Source organism: Penicillium manginii, assembly GCF_028828005.1.
Source record: "Penicillium manginii strain IBT 31320 chromosome Unknown utg000007l:1.0-2284322.0:1.0-2285126.0, whole genome shotgun sequence".
NCBI classification, from domain to species: domain Eukaryota; kingdom Fungi; phylum Ascomycota; class Eurotiomycetes; order Eurotiales; family Aspergillaceae; genus Penicillium; species Penicillium manginii.
In genome coordinates, this window is record NW_026643108.1 from 1811089 (window position 1) to 1829804 (window position 18716).

Below are 18716 nucleotides of genomic sequence, written 5' to 3' on the forward strand. Positions count from 1 at the left end.
CGCTAATCCTGATTGTCCTCATAACCTGAGATACATACCGAACCTGCATAAAAGTTTTAGATGATATACAGACCCTACAGTTGTTTGTAAGGAGAATGTCTGAAAATCCACCGCACAGAATAAGATCCCAGCACTCCAAATCGCGCTCCGGCTGCGGAACGTGCAAGTAAGTTTCCCAAAATCTTGATCTCACACAGCAACTAAAAGTTGTAAAGGATAAGACATAAGAGATGTGACGAAACTCATCCCGCTTGTCTCAGATGTACGAGCACAGGCAGGAAATGCGACGGTTACGAACGGACCGTTGATAAGAGGACACGCGAGTGGCGTGAATTCAAAACCAAAAACCAGAACAATGTAGCTCTCCGAACCCGATATTTCTCGGCAGTCCGGCTATCAGCCACATCCGTTACTCTGCCTTTGGCAAGTGCCTGCCAGATCGACCTTAACTGGAACCAGCTATGGTATCTGGATTTCTACCACAGTCGCACAGCAGTACGATTCTCGCAGTATTTTCAAAACTCATTCTGGCAAGGATTGCTTTTCCAAATGTGCGAAAGTCATCCTGCTGTCCGTCATGCTTCGATCGCTATGGGTGCGTGCATATCCAGTTTGAACGAATTCCAACAAGCTCTCAAGAGGATAGGGACCCCAGTTTGACTCTTCGGCACTCTACAAAAGCCATTGCTTGTTTTCGAGAAAGTCTCGCTCTGGGAGATCTTACTCCGTACAGCTCAAGCCGCACCGACAAGCAAGTAGTGTTAGTCACATGTTTGACTTTTACTCTCCTTTCTCTATTCCAGGGTGATCTCTATTCTGCTCACCGTCACCTTATATTTGGTCATAAACTTTTCAAAGAATGGGATGATAAACAAGATAAAGGCGCTACTAGTATGGCCCTGAGACAGGCTTTTGCCCAGATGCACGTGTACTTGTCCTTCTGCTCTTCTTCGGAGTTATTTGTTATGGATTCCGCACAACTCAATAACAAGTATCGGGTATCCCTGAACACTACCGTGGCTTCATCAAAGATCACCCCGCCTCTCTCTTCGGGTGTTGATCTGATGGACCTTGTCAAAAAATTTTCAACCCTGGTCTCGGGATCAATACTGGACTACACTACTTGTGGGTTTCATATTGGACCAGCAAGCTCTATCGACCACGGAGTGGCACTAATCTTGACTCAGCTACGGCTCTGTAGAAGTCATCTTCTAGCTGTCCTCGTTGAATTGGATTGTATTGCGCCAGAGGACTGCGATTTACTCCAAGTCTTCTCGTTATTGATCGATGTCATTGGAATTAAGCTGGCTGTCGCTAAAAGCCAACGATTAGATGAAATGATTTACGATGATTACTTGGAACAGTTTCAGATTATCACGAAGCTTGCACGAACCCTGGCAGACTCGGCCACGAGTTCAAGTGACATCCCGATTTCGCCGTTTAGCTACAGGTATTCTATTTTGCCTGCGCTCTTATGGTCTGCGGCCAAATGTCGCCATTGGAAGGTCCGTCGTGATATCTTCCATACAATTTACAAACGACCAGAAGATGACTACTGGACATCTGCGACAACTATGGCCTTAAAAAAGCTGGTTGATATAGAGTCAACTGGAGTAAAGCTAAGGGATATTATTCCTGAATCTGCTCGAGCCTACTGGGTCAACGTGAAGATTCAATCTGAGGATATCAGGGTTGAGCTGCGGTATCGAAGGCCTCCATACGAGTCAAACTTAAGCATGGAAGTCATGAGTGGTAAAATAATTCAATGAATTCCTTGTATCTTCCCAAAACACATTCACATACCAACATGCGCCACTTTCAAGATTCATTGGTGATAACAGGCATTTTTATGGGTGCTTTTGCGGTCTAATCCCTTCATTACCAATTGTATTCGGCAAGCACGGGAAGAATTCAGCTAATAATTCTTCGACTTGTTCTTTATGATCTTGGTAGCAGTTCCTTCCACTCTGATGAGCTGCGGGACCTTCCCGAATGCTGCATCTTTTCCCAGCTTCAGATATCTAGCGGCTTTCCATATATTATCATTCTCTGTAAGGAAGTCATTCAAGCGTTTTTCTTCTGCTTCCGGATAGTATCGTGGTATTGTTTCGCCATACTTTGGGCCATCTTTTCCAGGTGTGGTACCTTTTGCCCCGCCTGTTGCTCAGAGTGGGCGTGATTTCTCCATTATATGCAGATATGACGCATCTTTGTTAAGTCAGCTATCTACTATCATATTGCGTATGGAGATGGTTTGTCTATTACAGTCAAGGTAAATACTGCCTCCCAAACCACAGTTATTAGTTGGTCGGTTTTCTGTTTTCCTGTTCCTTCATAGTGTAGGTTCTCACAATTCTGGCATCAATCACGACCTTGATCTTTTTGGTCCTATAGAAACGGAAAATAAGGTATTCACAAAGACCTGTTGTGACATCAAGTTTCAAAAGAATCTCGGCCATCACAGCCTCACAGTCAATCTCTCAAAATAGATATAATGGAGGATTGTAAATTAGTGGCGAGACCACAACATATCGAATTTCTAGTTTTTTTTTCAAATTCACCACTCCTTTCTTGGAATATCAAGTCATGTTGTGGTACCAGATAAAAGTAGATAAAATCGATCGAATATCCATATATTTTGGTAGTATAATTGGCTACATTCGATTTCTTGGAGTTACCATTGGTGTCAGGACAATCCCCGGAGGGTGTCCTGATACGATAAGAATACGAGTGAAGAATGTGAGATATGCCTGATATGGGTATGATGATATTCAGACTAATCGCTGGTCCTCCTAAGAGGATCCAGCTCCTCCTTTTAAGGGGATGCCTGTGTGCGTATGAAGCAGGTAAGCGAGGTGATGTATCAACAGGCGGCCCCGGTGGTGGATAGGCACCTCCTCCGCATCTCCTATACCTCATTGTATGGTTGGCGTAACACATACCGATTAATGGTAGCATAGTTACCCGCGCGTCAGTCTTTTCATAGTATTAAGGAACGGTTAGGCATCACGCTTAAGAATCGAGGCTGCTAGTCTTACATGACTAGTCAGTAGGAGATCCCTAAGGAACGCGACCCCTGAATCTCTTTGCTTGTTGGGCTTGGGTACACTTGAGCATAGCCTCTCAGCCTCGCATCATGTCGATCCTATTCAACCTAATTGTAGCGCGCTCTCGAGCTATCATTGTCTTTCCTTCCATGGAGATTTGGAGATATATGAGACTATGTAAGCGAGCTTCTTCTATCTACTACAAGTAAATTGCTACCCAAATGGTTTGTTTTTCGGCTCTCGATTTCGTCGATCGGTAGCGCCAAGAATGGGGCTGACATGGGAAATACGCCCTAGCCTATCAGAGTCGATCTAGGGTCTGATCGGTAGTAACGCCAACCGGCTCCTCTTGAAGAGGCCAAATTGGTGTCTTGGCGATGGGGGCAAAAATGAAGGGCAGACCAATGAAAGGCGACGCCATGACCCTGCCAAGAAATTGACAGGATCGACATGTATTCAAGGCAAGACTGGTTGTGACTCGCAAGGGTCTGATCGCTACAGGATGCTGCCTCCTATCCAATCATTCGAAGCATACATGTCGCATCTGGCCGCGCTGAAAAGTGGTGCGCATGTCGATCCCTTGGCACAGAGCAAAATCATCGCCCCGTACCTGCCTGACTGTTCGGCGACGGGGTCGCCCCTAAATGTCACCTGCGAAGAGCGGGTCAGAATAGGCTATATATTCGGAGGCTCTGCTTAGTCTCGCCAGAAAAATCCCCAAGCCGCCGGGAAACCCACGTTGGGCCACACCATCACCCGTCATGGCCAGGTCGGCCCTCTTCACAGGAGCCCTGCTGTTGCTGCTTCAATTCACCATAGCCACTGAGCCTCAATCGTGTTATGCTCCTGATGGAACAAAGATTGATTCCAGATTCATGCCATGTATCTCAATGGATAATACCGAATCGATGTGTTGCAGGTTGAATGACACCGATCCTGACATCTGCCAGCCAAACGGGCTGTGTTATTGGGATAATGAGGCAGGCGATGGTAACAAGCAAGGTTATTATCGATCACTGTGCTCCAAACAAGACTGGGATACTCCCAACTGCTTGCCCAAGACGATGTGTGACGCAGATGTAAGCTCAAAGCACTCAGTATCCAGCCAGATATTACTTTCGGCAATTCCATAGCTCTTTGACCTTAACTAAGACAAATCATGGCGTGTCTTTAGGCTGGAGGACGCTCAGACTACACTTCTCAACTGAATCGCTGCCCTGATGGATCCTTTTGTTGCGGAAACACCAACGACTGCTGCACTGAGAAGAAAATGTTTACCGTTGCCCCAACCTTGGTTCAAATTGGGTCTTCCACAGATGCCACCGGTGCTTCGACGGTAACGGCCACAACCACCTCTTTTTCAAAAGCCGGTCGCGAAAGCTCATCGATGAAACTCGCTGTCGGGCTCGGAGTGGGTATCCCGTTAGCATGCCTTGCGGTCGCGGCGGCCGGTGGGGGTTTTTGGTGGGGGAGAAGAACGTTGGCCGCAAGACACGAACTCGCGGCCAATGGGCATCAGGGAACGCGAGTCAGAGGAGAACAGGTCCATCTGGCAGCTTCTAGGCTAATTCATGAAGCCGATGGGGTTGATTTTTCGAGGAAGACATTGCCGTTGGAGCTCCCTACAGATCGAAATGAATCCCTATCGAGACATTGAGAAGCGGGAGCGGGAGAAGAGTGTAATGACAGCCTATTGGATTGCCCGATATTATAGGCAAATGGGATTGAATGGAAAGTAGGACTTAGCTGGTTTGTAACGATATAAATATGAACCGGTACCTTCCCATGGTGGACTGACACCGGCCAGGGCAGCATATGCCAGTCAAATATCTGTAACTACTCGCGTCCTTGGAGCCTTGTGATGGATTTGGCTGTTCTAAGACTCTGTCAATGTATTTCAAACTCTTACAGTATATTCCCAACTCTGCCGCGCACTCGGAGTCTATTAAAAATGCTGAAGGAACAAAGATTGGCGAGCTGAAAATGAAAGCGGATGCCACCTTGAGAGCGGTGAAGAAGACGATCAAGGAATGGAATTTCAATAGCGCTCGTGAGAATTTCTTTGCTACTATTGATACCCTGGAAATCAATAATTCTAGCCACAATAAATTACCACCAGCCACAACCCTCCAAGAGTTTCCGTAATAATATTAAATACAGGACAAGTAAGATACGGTACTAAACGGTTTCGCTTGACGGGATGTTCTGATAATCATTAAAAATTGAGGAGCGCATGCCAATTAATTTCCGAGAAGGAAAAGTCACTTTTTTGATCAAGTAAATCAACAGCAGAATAATTTCCAGGTAATGCGCGGGCAAAGACCCATGAGAGTTTGAGTTTTGTTCTCACGAAATTCTCACGAATCAAGTATCTGTTTTAGGATGATTACTGTTGCGGTACCGTAGTAAACGCTTTTCAATGGCCCATGTTGAGCCAACATTTGGAGTGTGATTGACATGGCTAGTGTGTGAGCTGAAAGAATATGACGATTCTTTTTGCCTGAAGTTAATCATCTAAATTAGAGTTACTGTAGAAGTGATGGATAAAATAAGCACCTTATAAGCTACAGGATTTACCCCTTCAAGATACACGACTCGCTGAGCCATGAGGAAGGGGTTTGATTGGGAGTTCGCTCCACCTGAGCTGATGCGTCTTGAAATGCAGTGGTATTACTGTAGCAAAAATATGTTTGAGCGACATCTCATTTATCACTGTTTCAACGGCTGAAGTGTCGGTGATGATTCCACGCCGAGACTACTAAAGCTTATTCCGACTGTGTCACTTTTAAACTTTTCTCTTGCACGAATTTCTTCAGGAGGTCGCTATTGCGGTGCAGGATTTGCTTAAGTTGCGTCGTAGGGAGGCTGCTCACTGCGGTAGAGCATGAGGCGGGTGAAATATCCTCTGCCTTCGGGTCGTTGCAAGTTTCCTCGGAGAGTCTTCGCTGTCTCTTGGCTGGCCGGTCGGCTGGTGAAGAGGATGCCGCGAGTGGATTCATTAGGGATGAATGGGAGAAAATTGAGCGTGCACAACAGAGCGATTTTCCATAGATTTTAAATAGAGCATATTAATCTGGGAGAGAAAATCCCTGCCATCAAATATCCTGGGCCATTCTTCACCCGTGTTGAGTTGACAGACAGTCCACGCACGATCTAACCTTTGATGCACGACGTTGAAAACCCCGTGGCAAGAGGAATGCAGTTTCTGCAGCTGCTCAAGGCAATCTGGTTACCACCACGTATTGTGAGATCAATGGTTATATTCCTTTCATGCTCGCTATACGCTGCAGTGCACGTTGCGCATCGTGTATCAATGCTGTTCGGCACTTTTCTGTAGCCCACATTCAGTACCTCAAGCAGCACTACCTCAGCACCCGTCCAGGCAGACTACCCGCGTCCACTATGCCAGGGACCAGTGTGCCTTGATCCATTCACAGTGGGCTCTGCGATCATCCATCTCATACTGAATGGCCCTTCGGATACCATCGTGCGTCGCGATTGCTCGTGCCTCTCGTAAGCTGTACGTATCCACCCTTTGATCCGCCAGCAGAGCGTCGACGACGAGGACATATCCGCCTTTGACTGCCAACACCAACGGAGACTCCAGCCATCGGTTCTCTAGGCTAGGGTCAATTTTATCGTGTTTCAACAAAGCCCGGACTATCTCCAGGTTTCCCGCACGAGCAGCAATCCCCAGAGCTGTGTCATGCACTGTCAAGGTGCCCTGGTTGACTCTGAGCCGCTCGCCTTGCTGCACCAATAATCTAACAGCCTCCACATGGCATCCCGCTGCCGCTTGGCATAGAGGAGGATCCATCAAAATTCTACCTGTATTGATTTCCACACCCCTCTCACCCAAAAGTATCTTCATTGCGTTGACTCTACCCGCAGCGGCGGCGGCAGAAAAAGGGGTCTGTCTCGCAGCGCAGATGTTCGGATCGATTCCTAGGGTCGCAAGCAGCTGCTTCAAAATCAATATATTCGATCGAGTCGCGGCATGGTGTAGTGGTACCGAGGGTGTATCAAGCCGACCGAAGCCACCGATCAAGTTGGCATCAATGTCCTCCTCAGCTAGAAGCCTTTCAGTAATCTCGTAATATGACAAAAACGTCGACCACCAAAGCGGGAATTTGCTGTCATTATCTATAATTTCACATCCACTCGAGGATGCCGGAGAATGAGGTCGACCACTTCCAAGCGTCGACTGCGGACAGCGAGATGGAGGGCTATCGCACCATCACTGTCGATAATCGCCAGGTCAAGACCTTTCCGCCCCAGGAGCAGCTTCACAGCATCTACTGATCCATGCGGGACTGCCTGGTGCAGCGCCGGCGCATCAGAGTGAGCATACATTGGCCGGACATACTTTTTCTCTCGGGAAAACACAGCCTTCATGGAGGGCCTATCGTATTGAAATACCCAATCCCATGGCGAGCGACCAGAAACATCGTATGCGTAGGGATCACCACCGTTGGAGAGCAGCGCTTCCACCAAGCCGATTCGGCCCCACCATACGGCGAAATGGAATGCAGTCTGGCCTCGTCGGTGCCGGAGATTCACTGCGCAGCCGGGCAATTCCAAGAGAGCCCGCAGCGTCGAGCATGATCCATATGTAACCGCAAACCATAAGGCGCTTTCCTGCTCTCGGTTTTGAATATTGATATATAGCCTAGGAGTTTCCAGTAAAAGCTTGAGCACTGCAGATGAAGAGTATTTGAGAGCCCTCATGACCGGGGTTCTCGCACGAAAGAAGGCATTGACGTTTGCTCCGTGATGAAGCAACATGAACGTTAGATCAACATTGTCATCTTTGGCGGCCAGGCCAAGAAGATTGCTGTTCTGATATTCGATGTTGAATTGAAGGACTGTGGTTCGTAGAAGGTGGTACAGCTCTCTGCTTGATCTTGCAAGAGCGAACTTTGCGCTACCATGTAGGTATGTGGCAATCATCAACACTATTTCTAGAGGCAAGTCTTCGATTTGAGACTACTAATCTTTTTAGTTTCCCATGGGCAATATGTCGTGAGAATACTTAACGAACCATGATGTAAAAGAAGTGTGAGAGGGTGTGAAATTGAGAGAAACCTGGCAGAAGGCCAAGAGACACGAGGGCAGCTTTATGAAGGGCTCCAATCCTTGGCCCAGTCCATCCGACTAGAGCGTCCAGCTATAGGTCGCATCATGCTCCTGGGATCTCTTCGGTGGATCCAGGGGTTTACTTTCTGATGGCAAAATCAGCATTGAGGACCCAATGCGCTTTGTTACTCCTGGGAACGCGGAAGGTATTCCCCGGGTCACTACAATTCTCTCAGCATGTCACAATTGATGTGACTCCAGACCACAGGCTATTTCTGTCCAGAGAATAAGGGGTAAAAGTGTCAAGGCATGCTGAGTGCCGCGACGGTCCAGATAACACCATGTATTTTCAGGCAGCATCGGATCCAGTATGCCGAAAGGGCTCACTACTTACCACTTTAGGAGCCGTACAGCTCGCCACCAAAGCCTTGAAGAATGTGTAAGAAAAAGCCGTCTGAAGAACATCATGACCACGGTTGCTGGTGTATTTAAAGTAGACAGATTGTCGCTTCGATTGCATCTCACTTTTATCAAAGTTTCTGTTGGTATCACCAGCTAGGTCCTGTGTACACAGTTAAGTGAATCGTCGACTTCCCCGGTAGTCTCCTCGCGGTCCTGATCCACGAAATGGAGCGAGCTCACGGTTGTTTCCGGATCTGTAGCTTCCTCTTTACTGGTTATAACCTCCGCGGCTGTATCGAGCGTTGCGAATCTGGCTTCTTCCTTTCTCTGGTCGATTCGTTCGACGTGTGGTTTCGCAACATCGGTTCGTAGGGTTTGGGGATTTGATGGATCCACCGAAGTAGCTCGTGCTGCTGGGGCATTTGGTTGGATGGTTGGTGATCGGTCGCGTGCAGGGTTCCGTCTGGAGTTGAAGCTATCTGCGCGCTCCTTTAGATGTGATGTAGTTCAGAGGTATTTAAATTGTGTTTTTACTCTAGGAGGAAAGATGAGGCTATATATACAACGTGTAGCCAAGTTGATTTCCAATCAACTTGGTCTTCTGTATAGACACCACGGAGTTAATTCCGATGGTTCGGCTTGATTCCTGATCTGCACCAGCCTCATATCACAACATTCCCCCTCAGAATCGCTTTGCTAGCAGGGCGATACTGGACTCGCGCAGAGCAGTCAGGCCTCAGTAAAACCACTCAAAACCCACGTTGGGAAAATAAAGTGGAAAGAGCGCCTGCGCTGTCACGCGGTGTGTCTCGAGGTCTCTGAAGCATCGACGCCTAAGAGACTACAAAACTTGGCAAAGGCCATAGGTCCCAATGGTTTGGTGAGACCGTCCGCGGCCTGTTCCCCAGTTGGAATATATTGAAGCTGAATCTCGCCTGCATCCAGCACCGCTCGCTGATAGTGAAATTTCACATTGAAATGCTTCGTCCGTTTGTGGAACTCGGGATTGCGAGAAAGCGCAATGGCGGACTGGTTGTCAGCCATGATGTTAGTAACCGGCGACCGATACAGTTGCGTTTCGGCTAGAAAAGTGCGGAGCCACTGCAGATGCAGAATAGCGTTGTACTGCCCGATGTATTCGGCATGTGTCGTAGACGTGGCCACTTCCCCTGTCTCTTGGACGACCAGGAAACTGGCGCCCCTGCAAGCTGGAACACATAGCCCGAGGTGGAGTATGCTCCGTCAGTGACGACGGAGCCCCCAAAGTCGGCGTCCGTGTACCCGATCAACTGCCCACTGCGGTAGGTAATGCGATGAGATTGCGTGGCTTTGACGTAGCGAAGCAATCGCTGCAGAGCGACTTGGTGATGCGATTGCGGCTGGGACGTGAAGCGACTCAACACGCCCAGCGCAAATGCAATATCCGGTCGCGTGCCAACTATGAGATACATCAACGAACCAATGGCAGTCGCATACCGAGCTTTTCCTTCCTCGTCTGGAGGTTCCTCTGGACGATGGTTAAGGGTTTGCTTGGGATTCATCGGCGTAGACTTCGGCTGGCAAGTCTCCATGCCAAAGTCGGAGAGTATCTTCTGAATGTACTGGTGTTGGTGAATAGACACGGACCCATCGATGTGATAGTCGAATTGGATCCCGAGGAACGATTGTGGAGTGCCCAGGTCGTTTAGGCGAAACTCTGTTTGCAAGGCCCGCCGTACTTGTTCTATTTCGTACGTGTTTGCCGTAGCAACAAGAAAGTCATCGACATAAACGCAAACGACACAGTCCGGTTTGTAGAAGACACAGTTGTCCGATTGGGCCATGGTGAAGCCGTGAGAAGCCAGGACGCGGTGGACGCATTGGTACCAAATCCGCGGGGCCTGCTTCAGGCCGTATAGTGAGCGGCGCAGCCGACACACATATCCTGGTTCTTCGAAGCCTTCGGGCAGCTCCATATAGATAGACGAATCGACATCACCATGAAGGAATGCGGTGATCGCATCGAATTGGTGAAGTTTCCATCCGCGCAGCACGGCACTGGCAACAATGCAGCGAACGGAGTCCATCCGTGACACCGCGGCGAATGTTTCGTGATAGTCGATACCATGTTTCTGCCGGTAGCCTTTAATGACCAATCGCGCTTTGCGCGTTCCGTTGGCTTTGGTCTTGAAGACCCATTTGCACCCAATTACATGATCTGTGGCGGGAACGTCCTTTCGCGGGACCTTTTCCCATGTTCCGTGTTCGAGAAGTGACGCATATTCTTTCTGGATGGCGGCCCACCATTCCAGCTGGTTTGATCCAGACACCGCTTCACGAAAGGTCGTCGGGTCAACTTGTCTGTCCGATGCAGTGTTCAATGTGCCTGCCGAGTATACCTTGCCGAGTGATTCCAGGAGGCGCCGTGACGGTCTTCGTCTGCGACCATAGATTGAATACCCAAGATCCGATGTCAAGTCGGTTCCTTGTTGGCTTGGATTGACCACTGGAGGTGTCTGTTCGTCACGCTCAGATGGCGTTTTATCTTTATCACCTGACAGAGGTAATGGCGATGGAGGTGGTGTAGGTAGCCCACTGGCTGAGCTCGGCATTGATGGAAAGACGGGCGATGGAGGAGCGTTGTCCGGGTGGTCATTGCCTGTTTCCCCCTCGACGAGTGGCGCCACCGGGGTCCTCTCGTCGAACTCGACATCACGGGAAAAGACCGTCTTTCCCGAATGGATTTCATAGAGCTTGTACTGATTCGGCTCGCAATAACCTAGCAGTCGGCACTCAGACGATCTCGCTCCGAGTTTTGCTCGATGCTCTTTTGGGATTAAGACCCATGCCCGGGAGCCAATCCGTCGTAGATGTAACAGTGATGGCGGCTTCCCGTAGATAATTTCGTACGGGGTCTTTTTCTGGAGGATTGAAGCTGGCGCGCGCAGCTTCAGATAGACCACAGTGTCCACTAACTCGAACCACCAGGAAGGAGGTAGGTTCGCATCGGACAGGAGCGTGTTGATCCGCTCCCGGATAGTGCGGTTGGTGCGTTCGGCCAGTCCATTCTGTCCTTTGCAGTATGGCGGCGAGGTGTCGAACTCAACTCCCTGGCTTTCGAGGTGTGTTCCGATCGGCAGGTATTCTCTTCCATTGTCGGTGAGGAACCTCTTGATCTGGGCGCCGAACTGTCGGTGCACCCAGGCCTCAAATTGTCGGAACTTCTGGAGCGCTTCATGCTTCCATCTCATGGCATAGGCCCACGAGCCTCGAGAATAGTCGTCAGTAAAGGTGATCACGTACCTGGAGCCCTCTTTGGCCATCGGCATCTCCATGATGTCCGAATGGATCAATTCGAATATTCTCGTTGAATGCAGACGTGGCCGTCGTGCACGGGAGTTCCTCTTCTGATGCTGCTTACCCGACATACACGCTGGGCACTGCGGCGTTGCCTGCAGCTGCGCCTGTGTCAGCGGTCGGTACGGAGTGCCAGTCTGCCGGAGGACCACCCTCAAGTCGCCCCGGTTCAGATGTCCCATCCGAGCGTGCCACAGCGCTTCGGGGGCCTGGTCCACTCCTGTGCCCGCATCTGCTTCGAGTATCCGAGCTTCACCACCGAGTTCAGAGGTTGACGCTGTACATTCTACGTCACTTGACTCCTGAGGGTCGTCGACGTCCATGGCCACCGCCTGCGGTTCCAGGGAATCTGCATGGTCATGGGTCGCCGGCGCCCTCGCCAGTTGGACTCGCTCTCGGGATCTTTTGCTCACATGGCACCGCAGGATCAGTAGATCCTCCTCCGTATGGTAGGCGGTCCCCACCGTCCGTCCTCGGCGTTGCACAAAGACGTTCTGCGGGTGCGCCACCACCGAGTAGCGGTCTCGTAGTAGCTTCGGCGCGCTGATCAGGTTCATCCCGACGCGTGGCGCGAAGTATACATTCTTTAACACCAGGGGTTGGTTGAACTTCCCCCGGAGCGTGAGCTTCACCGTACCAATCCCTTCGGCTTCCACTGGATCGCCCGCCGTGTCCAACATCTCGCGATGAGGCCGAAGACTGCTGAAGCAGCTGCGGTCCCAGCAGATGTGGCTGGTGGCGGCCGAGTCCAGGATCCACCGGGGTTGCGGTGCGTGGGTATAAAGGGTCGTCACCCTCGCCCTCACGATATTGATCCGCGGTCTCTTGGAAGTCGGCGGGCCCTGCCGATCTTCCATCTGGCTTGATGGTATGTTTTGTAGGTTGCTCCTTGGTGAGCCGGAAACACTCCGTTCCGCCTTCAGGGCATGGTCCCTGGGCGGCTGTTGTTCGCGCTGCTTCTTCCAGCACTCCGCAGCTACATGGCCGCGCTTCTTGCAGTAGTTGCATTTCTTGGTGTTCTTCTGCACCGTATTGATGGAAGGGTTGCTTGTTCCGCTGGGGACTCGCTGCGGGAACGTCGCTGCGTCCTTTCGCTGCACCGTCTGCTCAGCATTCGCTAGACGGTTGCCGATATTGGCCGGGTTGACAGGATCCTTGTCATTTTGGATCGCATCCACAATCAGGATGTATTCCGGTCCGATCTGCGTCAGTAGGATTGCAATGTGCGCTTTGTCACCGATGGAACCAGGGGCGATCGCATTCAATCGATGGACTAGCATCCGTACACGATCGACGAATTCACGTGCACTGCCGCAGCGCTCGCCGGTGGTCTCGCGCAGCTAAGCGAACAGCTCGCAGAACGTGGCGAGTTCCATCCGCCGGTACCGTTCTTCGAGATCATTCCAGAGGTCCCGGGATGTCTCCAGCCCCGCGACATGGACACTGATATGGGGGGGACAGATACCGGAAGATAGTGTGGTAGGCTTCGGCCTCGCGGCGCGACCATTCACGGTGGCGCTCGAATGCCTGGACCTCCACTTCGAGGCGCGCTTCGATGGCGCGTTGCCTCACCGCCCCCACGAGGTGCGATTCCACCAGGGGGTGGATGTCCGCCGTAATGGGCTTGGCGTACTTGAAAGAGCAGTCAGGGCGCTCAAGGTCGCCCGACACGACATCCCAGACCTGCCTTGCCTTGAGGTAGGAGGTCATGAGGCGTTTCCAGGTTGCGAAGTTGTCGCTTCCTGTCAGGGGCTCGATGGCCGTGACGGCTCGGTCGGGCGAGTCGTGAACCAGAGCAGACATGGTTATGGTTGTGAAAGCGGGGTAGATATATAGTTAAGATAGTCAAGATGAATCTCAGATGAGTAGAGACGGCACCCGAGAGTTGCTGCCGGGCTCATAACCTGATGTAGTTCAGAGGTATTTAAATTGTGTTTTTACTCTAGGAGGAAAGATGAGGCTATATATACAACGTGTAGCCAAGTTGATTTCCAATCAACTTGGTCTTCTGTATAGACACCACGGAGTTAATTCCGATGGTTCGGCTTGATTCCTGATCTGCACCAGCCTCATATCACAACAAGATGGTCCTCGATGTCTTCTTTGGTCCATTCGTGCTGAGTGATCTCTTGGAGACAGTCGTATAGTCCCTTCGCATAAGATATCCCTGGACCTACCCTGATCCATACTCCGTGGGTAGTCAGGTGAATTCGAACCATTTTCAATGCGGCCCTGTTGGCCACCTTGAATGTGCCTAGGGTCCATCCATTAAACTCCTCGCGAAAATCGTTCCATAGGGCACGGTCGGTAATGCGCATCATGTTCCATGCCCGTAGTACACAAGTTATATGGCCGTTTAGTATTCCTTCCGTTTGGTTCTTTTCATCCAGCGTATCGACGGATTTCCCCCATGTCTTCTCCTCGATGGGATACGGGAGGTTGTCCGGGATTGGCAGCATGGCTGTTCAGGCGAGGGTAACAGTGGGTGGAATGGATCAACGAATTGAGTGTTAGGTTGCGTGTCGTGACGGTACTGCAAGTGTTTCCCGTTAACGCCTTGTTCGCGTGATGGACGCAGATCTTCGTTGCGGTTTCAACTGTAGATCTTTTGGAAATCCTCCGTGTCTCAAAGGTACTGCATCCGTTTCCCAGTGAGATACTTTGATATCCTTTAGCACACCTTCCGCAATGAGGGTACTGCAACCGTTTCCCCGTTCCCTTGCGGTCAATGCCTCTTCCAGGTCGTGTAAACCGAGCTGTTCTGTGGTTGTAATCAACCACTGATCAGTGTTGGTATCACCAGCTAGGTCCTGTGTACACAGTTAAGTGAACAGTTTATGCTTCTAAAGCAAAGGTCGATTGATTCGTGTATATGATAGATGTGTATTCCGGCTCAGGTTCGAAGTACCTCTGAATCCTATAAGCCGGAACCGCAGCTTAGCGCAAGGTTACATACACAGAAATGTGATCTATCAGACGCTGGCTTGTTCTGATAGAGGGATATATCCCGACAGTTTCATCCAAATCAGATATCCCCAAGCCACGAACTATCTCGACCGTTCTTCTTATTACAAATTGCTTCGCCATTTTGATAGAAGCAAGAGAATACATCTGCGATCAATCCAGTTTTGATTATTTATTTCCAAAGCCATGACAAAGTCTCATGGATTGGCAGCCTCATGCTCTAGAAAGTTACGGCGGCCCTGCATCCCCTGTCGCGTTTCCAAAAAAGGATGCAATAGAGATATACCCGCCTGTCAGTCTTGCTGTGACCGTGGGCAACCGGATCTATGTTTGTATGAAGAACGGGTCCCTTTGGCCTTGGGACACAAGACAATTCCGGCAGCCCAGCCAGAAAGCTCGAAGCGGCAAAAGGCTGTCTTCGAGGCCGAGCAGACGCAGTATAATGAGCGAAATGAGAAGACCATCGATTCACAAAGAGAGACTTGTGAGGCCGGGCAAGTTGCCAATCAAACGGGGTATGAATGCCAATCTCCATCTGCCGACATTTTATATTCAAGAGACTTCCAAGCCAGCAACGGCCTGATGGAAGATTGGAAAATCGACAGCGAAGTGGTGACATCGCAGAACCTACCTCCCAGTCTTGTCGGCCGCTTTCCGCTCAGTACAGACGATCCTGAGGAGCGCCTGAGCCCTTTCGGCCCTTGTACAACGCAGTCATACTTTGATATGGCTCTTCCGGTAAATTCGGCGGTCTCTTTGTACATTACATGTAGCATTCACGGCTCACACTATTCCAGGTTTCCTTGCCACCTCGGCTCCAACCCCAAATTCCAGCACCTGGCACTCCTTCAGCCGAGGGCCGCCACACCTTTCATCAGCTCTTACTGGTTCTAAACTACTTATTCATTACTGCAAAGCTCCCTGGAAATGAAGGCTCCTTGTGGGCCATAATATACCGGAGTGACTATGACTGGGAGAACAGTTTCGCCTTGCAGTACAGTCGGTTGCAGTCTTGGCTCAGTGATATCCGCGACGCTTTAAGCGAATCTCAGGGCTTGCGTACTATGTCATGTGAAGACTTGGAAATGCAGATCCGATATATTCTGTTCCTTCTCGGACAATATTCATCGCAAGAGTCTAGCTTTGTTCAAAAGTGTTTCGACCAACCCTATTTTCCTTACAGACCATTTGGTGTGGGAGCCAGCATCACTCTGATATGCTACGCTTTCATGGGTATTGATGCTCTGCATATACGGGACTACGAATCGAAAGAGATCTGGTTACGTGACGAGCTATTCTATTCTGCCATGCTGGAGCATCTGAGAATGTCACCAATTTTCTCCTCTAACCTCTCGATGGGGCAGCTGCAGTCCATCCTCACAAGTCTTCAAAGGGCGTTCCAGAACGAAGAAGTCAGGGTTGCGGCAGTACTTCCCCAAAGAATTGATGTCAAAAACAGAGCGGAGGTGATAAACTATTACACGCATGCATTCTTATCGTTAGATCCGCTCCTTCTTCCCAGGATATCTCTGGTTTGGGGGATTAAGCCATTTGCTAACTGCACCATTCGTGATTTGGCCACCACCTCTGCAATTTTGTTCTACAGCAAAAGTCTGATCCGAGATCTAGAAGAAGATATCAAAATGATCCCTGAAATTATGCAATCAAAGCCCGATCGCATCGTGGTCACGGAAATGTTTCATGTCAAAGCGTGGCAGGAGATTTGTCGGGGTGGCCGCCGAGAAGAACTGTACATTAATGTATTTTATGTTTCTGTCGGACCTATGGCACAACGGATGACCTAGAAGGGGCTGGTATATTGACTGGATGATCAGATACGAGAAAGAAACCTAATTTCTTAATTCGAATAGAAAGGTCCATTTGAAGATTTTTGATCGTATGTATCATAACCGAGAGAGTAGGCTGCGGTAAAGTTATGAGAAAAGAATCATGCATGCCCTGCCGTGGTAAAAAGTACTGAAGTTACCGAACTCGGTTTGATGGCATAGCTACAGCCCGATGGTTATTCTTAGTCCTATGCAGCGTAGACAGTACCCAAAAAGACTTCTCTGTGGCGAGACTGAGAACCTCTTTCCACAATCACAACGTTTCAAACTTTGGCCTCCCTGCGGGGGCTGAGAGGGGCCGAGATGTGTGTTTGTGTATCATTAGTTGCTGCACTGGTGAAATCAGTTCAAGTCTCAACGACATAGTGCTAGGTGAATCATCACTGAATGATTTAAATTATGATCCATCACCATCCCATTTCAAAATCTGTTTTGGACAACTGCATAGCTGCATAGCTCGGCGTGATTGCTTTTCTCTCGACATCATCTTGCATAGAAGTGTCTTGGTTGATTTTTTTACGCTACATCACCCCCCTTATACAAGCCTTTGGATCGCCAATTTGTCTATCCCAGCTTCGCCGCATTGCTTTCAGGCCTGTTCTGTATTCACGACTACGAAAAAATGGATCTCGATGGCAAACCATTGTACAGACACTCAAAGCTCGACTTCAATCGCTTCCGTAAAAAGCCCGTCGGTATGTGATATCTGATTCCGGCTATGGCAAATATCAATGCTAATCCTGATCAAGACAAGCCTCCATCTCCGATGCATCGCTCCTCTGAAGCCTTTGTGGACCGGCTCCCTTTTCTATATTCGAAAACCGAGGAGATTGTCTGGAAATGGGAGCAGTCCAAGTTCTGTGGCCAGAGCATCAACACTACCTTGCAATCCACCATCATGCCACAGGATCACCCTTCCAACAGACCGGACAGGGCAGACAAATTCGTTTGTATGCTGAATGGAAGTGTCGTCGTGAAACCTCCGGCCTACCTGACGAATCTGAAGCCGGAGGATTATCAGGTGGGATTTCTGCATACAGAAAACCTGACAGATATGAAGATCATTCTCCTTGGGCTACCCGAATGGAAAAGACCTTCCAAAGTCCGGGAAAGCATGCTTCGTTTTGAGAATTTGCTGGCCGGGAAAAGTTTTCCACTCTTCTACAATTGGTCAACCGAGTACTGGATCTCAGATTCGGTCATTCTCGATCCACGGTCAACCGATGAGGTGGAGATGATCAGTAAGGGGAAACGGACGGCAAGTAGTCAAGATTTGAGGTACCTTTGCGCCGGCCTTCCGTCAACCACGATAGGACCTCTTTTCAACACGCTTGTGACCTCGGGGAATGCAGACCCAGCCTGCTTTGAGTATTCGATGGGGTTCATTTGGATTCATGCGTCGATAGATGGGAGGAACTTCGAGATAGAGCTTGACACTTCTATCGATCCGTCTTGCGATCGCGTTGATTATATGCTACAACAGATGAGAGAGAGGTCGTGGTTGGTTCAGGCAAAGCTAGCGATCAAGCTCGAGAGGTCCAGCAGGGTGAAAGCCGCTATCTCGGTTCAGGTTCTGGGCGTTTCTCAAATTCGCGTCACTTCTACTCATAAACCAATTACTCATCAGTAGGATGTGTTTCAGAGCCAGGTGCCATACCTTCGCCTGGGCCATGCTATTTGTGTCAAAATGTCTCTTCAAATTCCATCATCTTCATATCAAGTTAAAAACAATTGCGTTATTCGTCGCGTTGCCGCTGTACCGGAAAGACTTACCGAAGGGACGAATTGGTATAAAGAATCGGCCACTGAGCAAAGATTTACCTCTGTGTAATACGTAATATCGACTGACTCGGTTGGTAGGTATATTCATAAAAGGTACATTTGAAAAGCCTTTGCTGTATTCGCAGAAGACAGATGTAGTGTATAACACGTAGAGAAAGCACCAGAGTGGTCCTAGTCCAAAAATACAACAGCTGCTAGTCGTAAGGCAAGAGTGTAGTCAGCGTGAGAGAGCCCATATGACGAATTCTTGATGAATCTATGC

General features: G+C 49.5%; 6 protein-coding genes across 6 annotated transcripts; 4 read left to right on the forward strand and 2 right to left on the reverse strand.

Annotated features, from left to right (window-relative positions):
* Positions 1-461: 461 nt before the first annotated feature.
* Positions 462-1769, forward strand: N7533_010531 (uncharacterized protein; the record flags this gene model as incomplete). The annotated part of the gene is made up of 1 exon (XM_057107181.1): positions 462-1769. The coding sequence occupies one exon, from the start codon at positions 462-464 to the stop codon at positions 1767-1769; it is 1308 nt and encodes a 435-aa protein (XP_056956398.1).
* Positions 1770-3808: 2039 nt separating this feature from the next.
* N7533_010532 (uncharacterized protein) lies at positions 3809-4704 on the forward strand (the record flags this gene model as incomplete). Its single annotated transcript, XM_057107182.1, has 2 exons — positions 3809-4126; positions 4222-4704. The coding sequence occupies 2 exons, from the start codon at positions 3809-3811 to the stop codon at positions 4702-4704; spliced, it is 801 nt and encodes a 266-aa protein (XP_056956399.1).
* A 3974-nt stretch (positions 4705-8678) lies between these two features.
* Positions 8679-9569, reverse strand: N7533_010533 (Ty1/Copia family ribonuclease HI; the record flags this gene model as incomplete). The annotated part of the gene is made up of 2 exons (XM_057107183.1): positions 8679-9014; positions 9357-9569. 2 exons carry the CDS (start codon positions 9567-9569, stop codon positions 8679-8681), a joined length of 549 nt encoding a protein of 182 aa, XP_056956400.1.
* Positions 9570-9607: 38 nt separating this feature from the next.
* N7533_010534 (uncharacterized protein) lies at positions 9608-13664 on the reverse strand (the record flags this gene model as incomplete). Its single annotated transcript, XM_057107184.1, has 2 exons — positions 9608-13169; positions 13327-13664. The coding sequence occupies 2 exons, from the start codon at positions 13662-13664 to the stop codon at positions 9608-9610; spliced, it is 3900 nt and encodes a 1299-aa protein (XP_056956401.1).
* Positions 13665-15024: 1360 nt separating this feature from the next.
* Positions 15025-16630, forward strand: N7533_010535 (uncharacterized protein; the record flags this gene model as incomplete). Its single annotated transcript, XM_057107185.1, has 3 exons — positions 15025-15157; positions 15208-15563; positions 15623-16630. 3 exons carry the CDS (start codon positions 15025-15027, stop codon positions 16628-16630), a joined length of 1497 nt encoding a protein of 498 aa, XP_056956402.1.
* A 760-nt stretch (positions 16631-17390) lies between these two features.
* N7533_010536 (uncharacterized protein) lies at positions 17391-18302 on the forward strand (the record flags this gene model as incomplete). Its single annotated transcript, XM_057107186.1, has 1 exon — positions 17391-18302. One exon carries the CDS (start codon positions 17391-17393, stop codon positions 18300-18302), a length of 912 nt encoding a protein of 303 aa, XP_056956403.1.
* Positions 18303-18716: the final 414 nt, after the last annotated feature.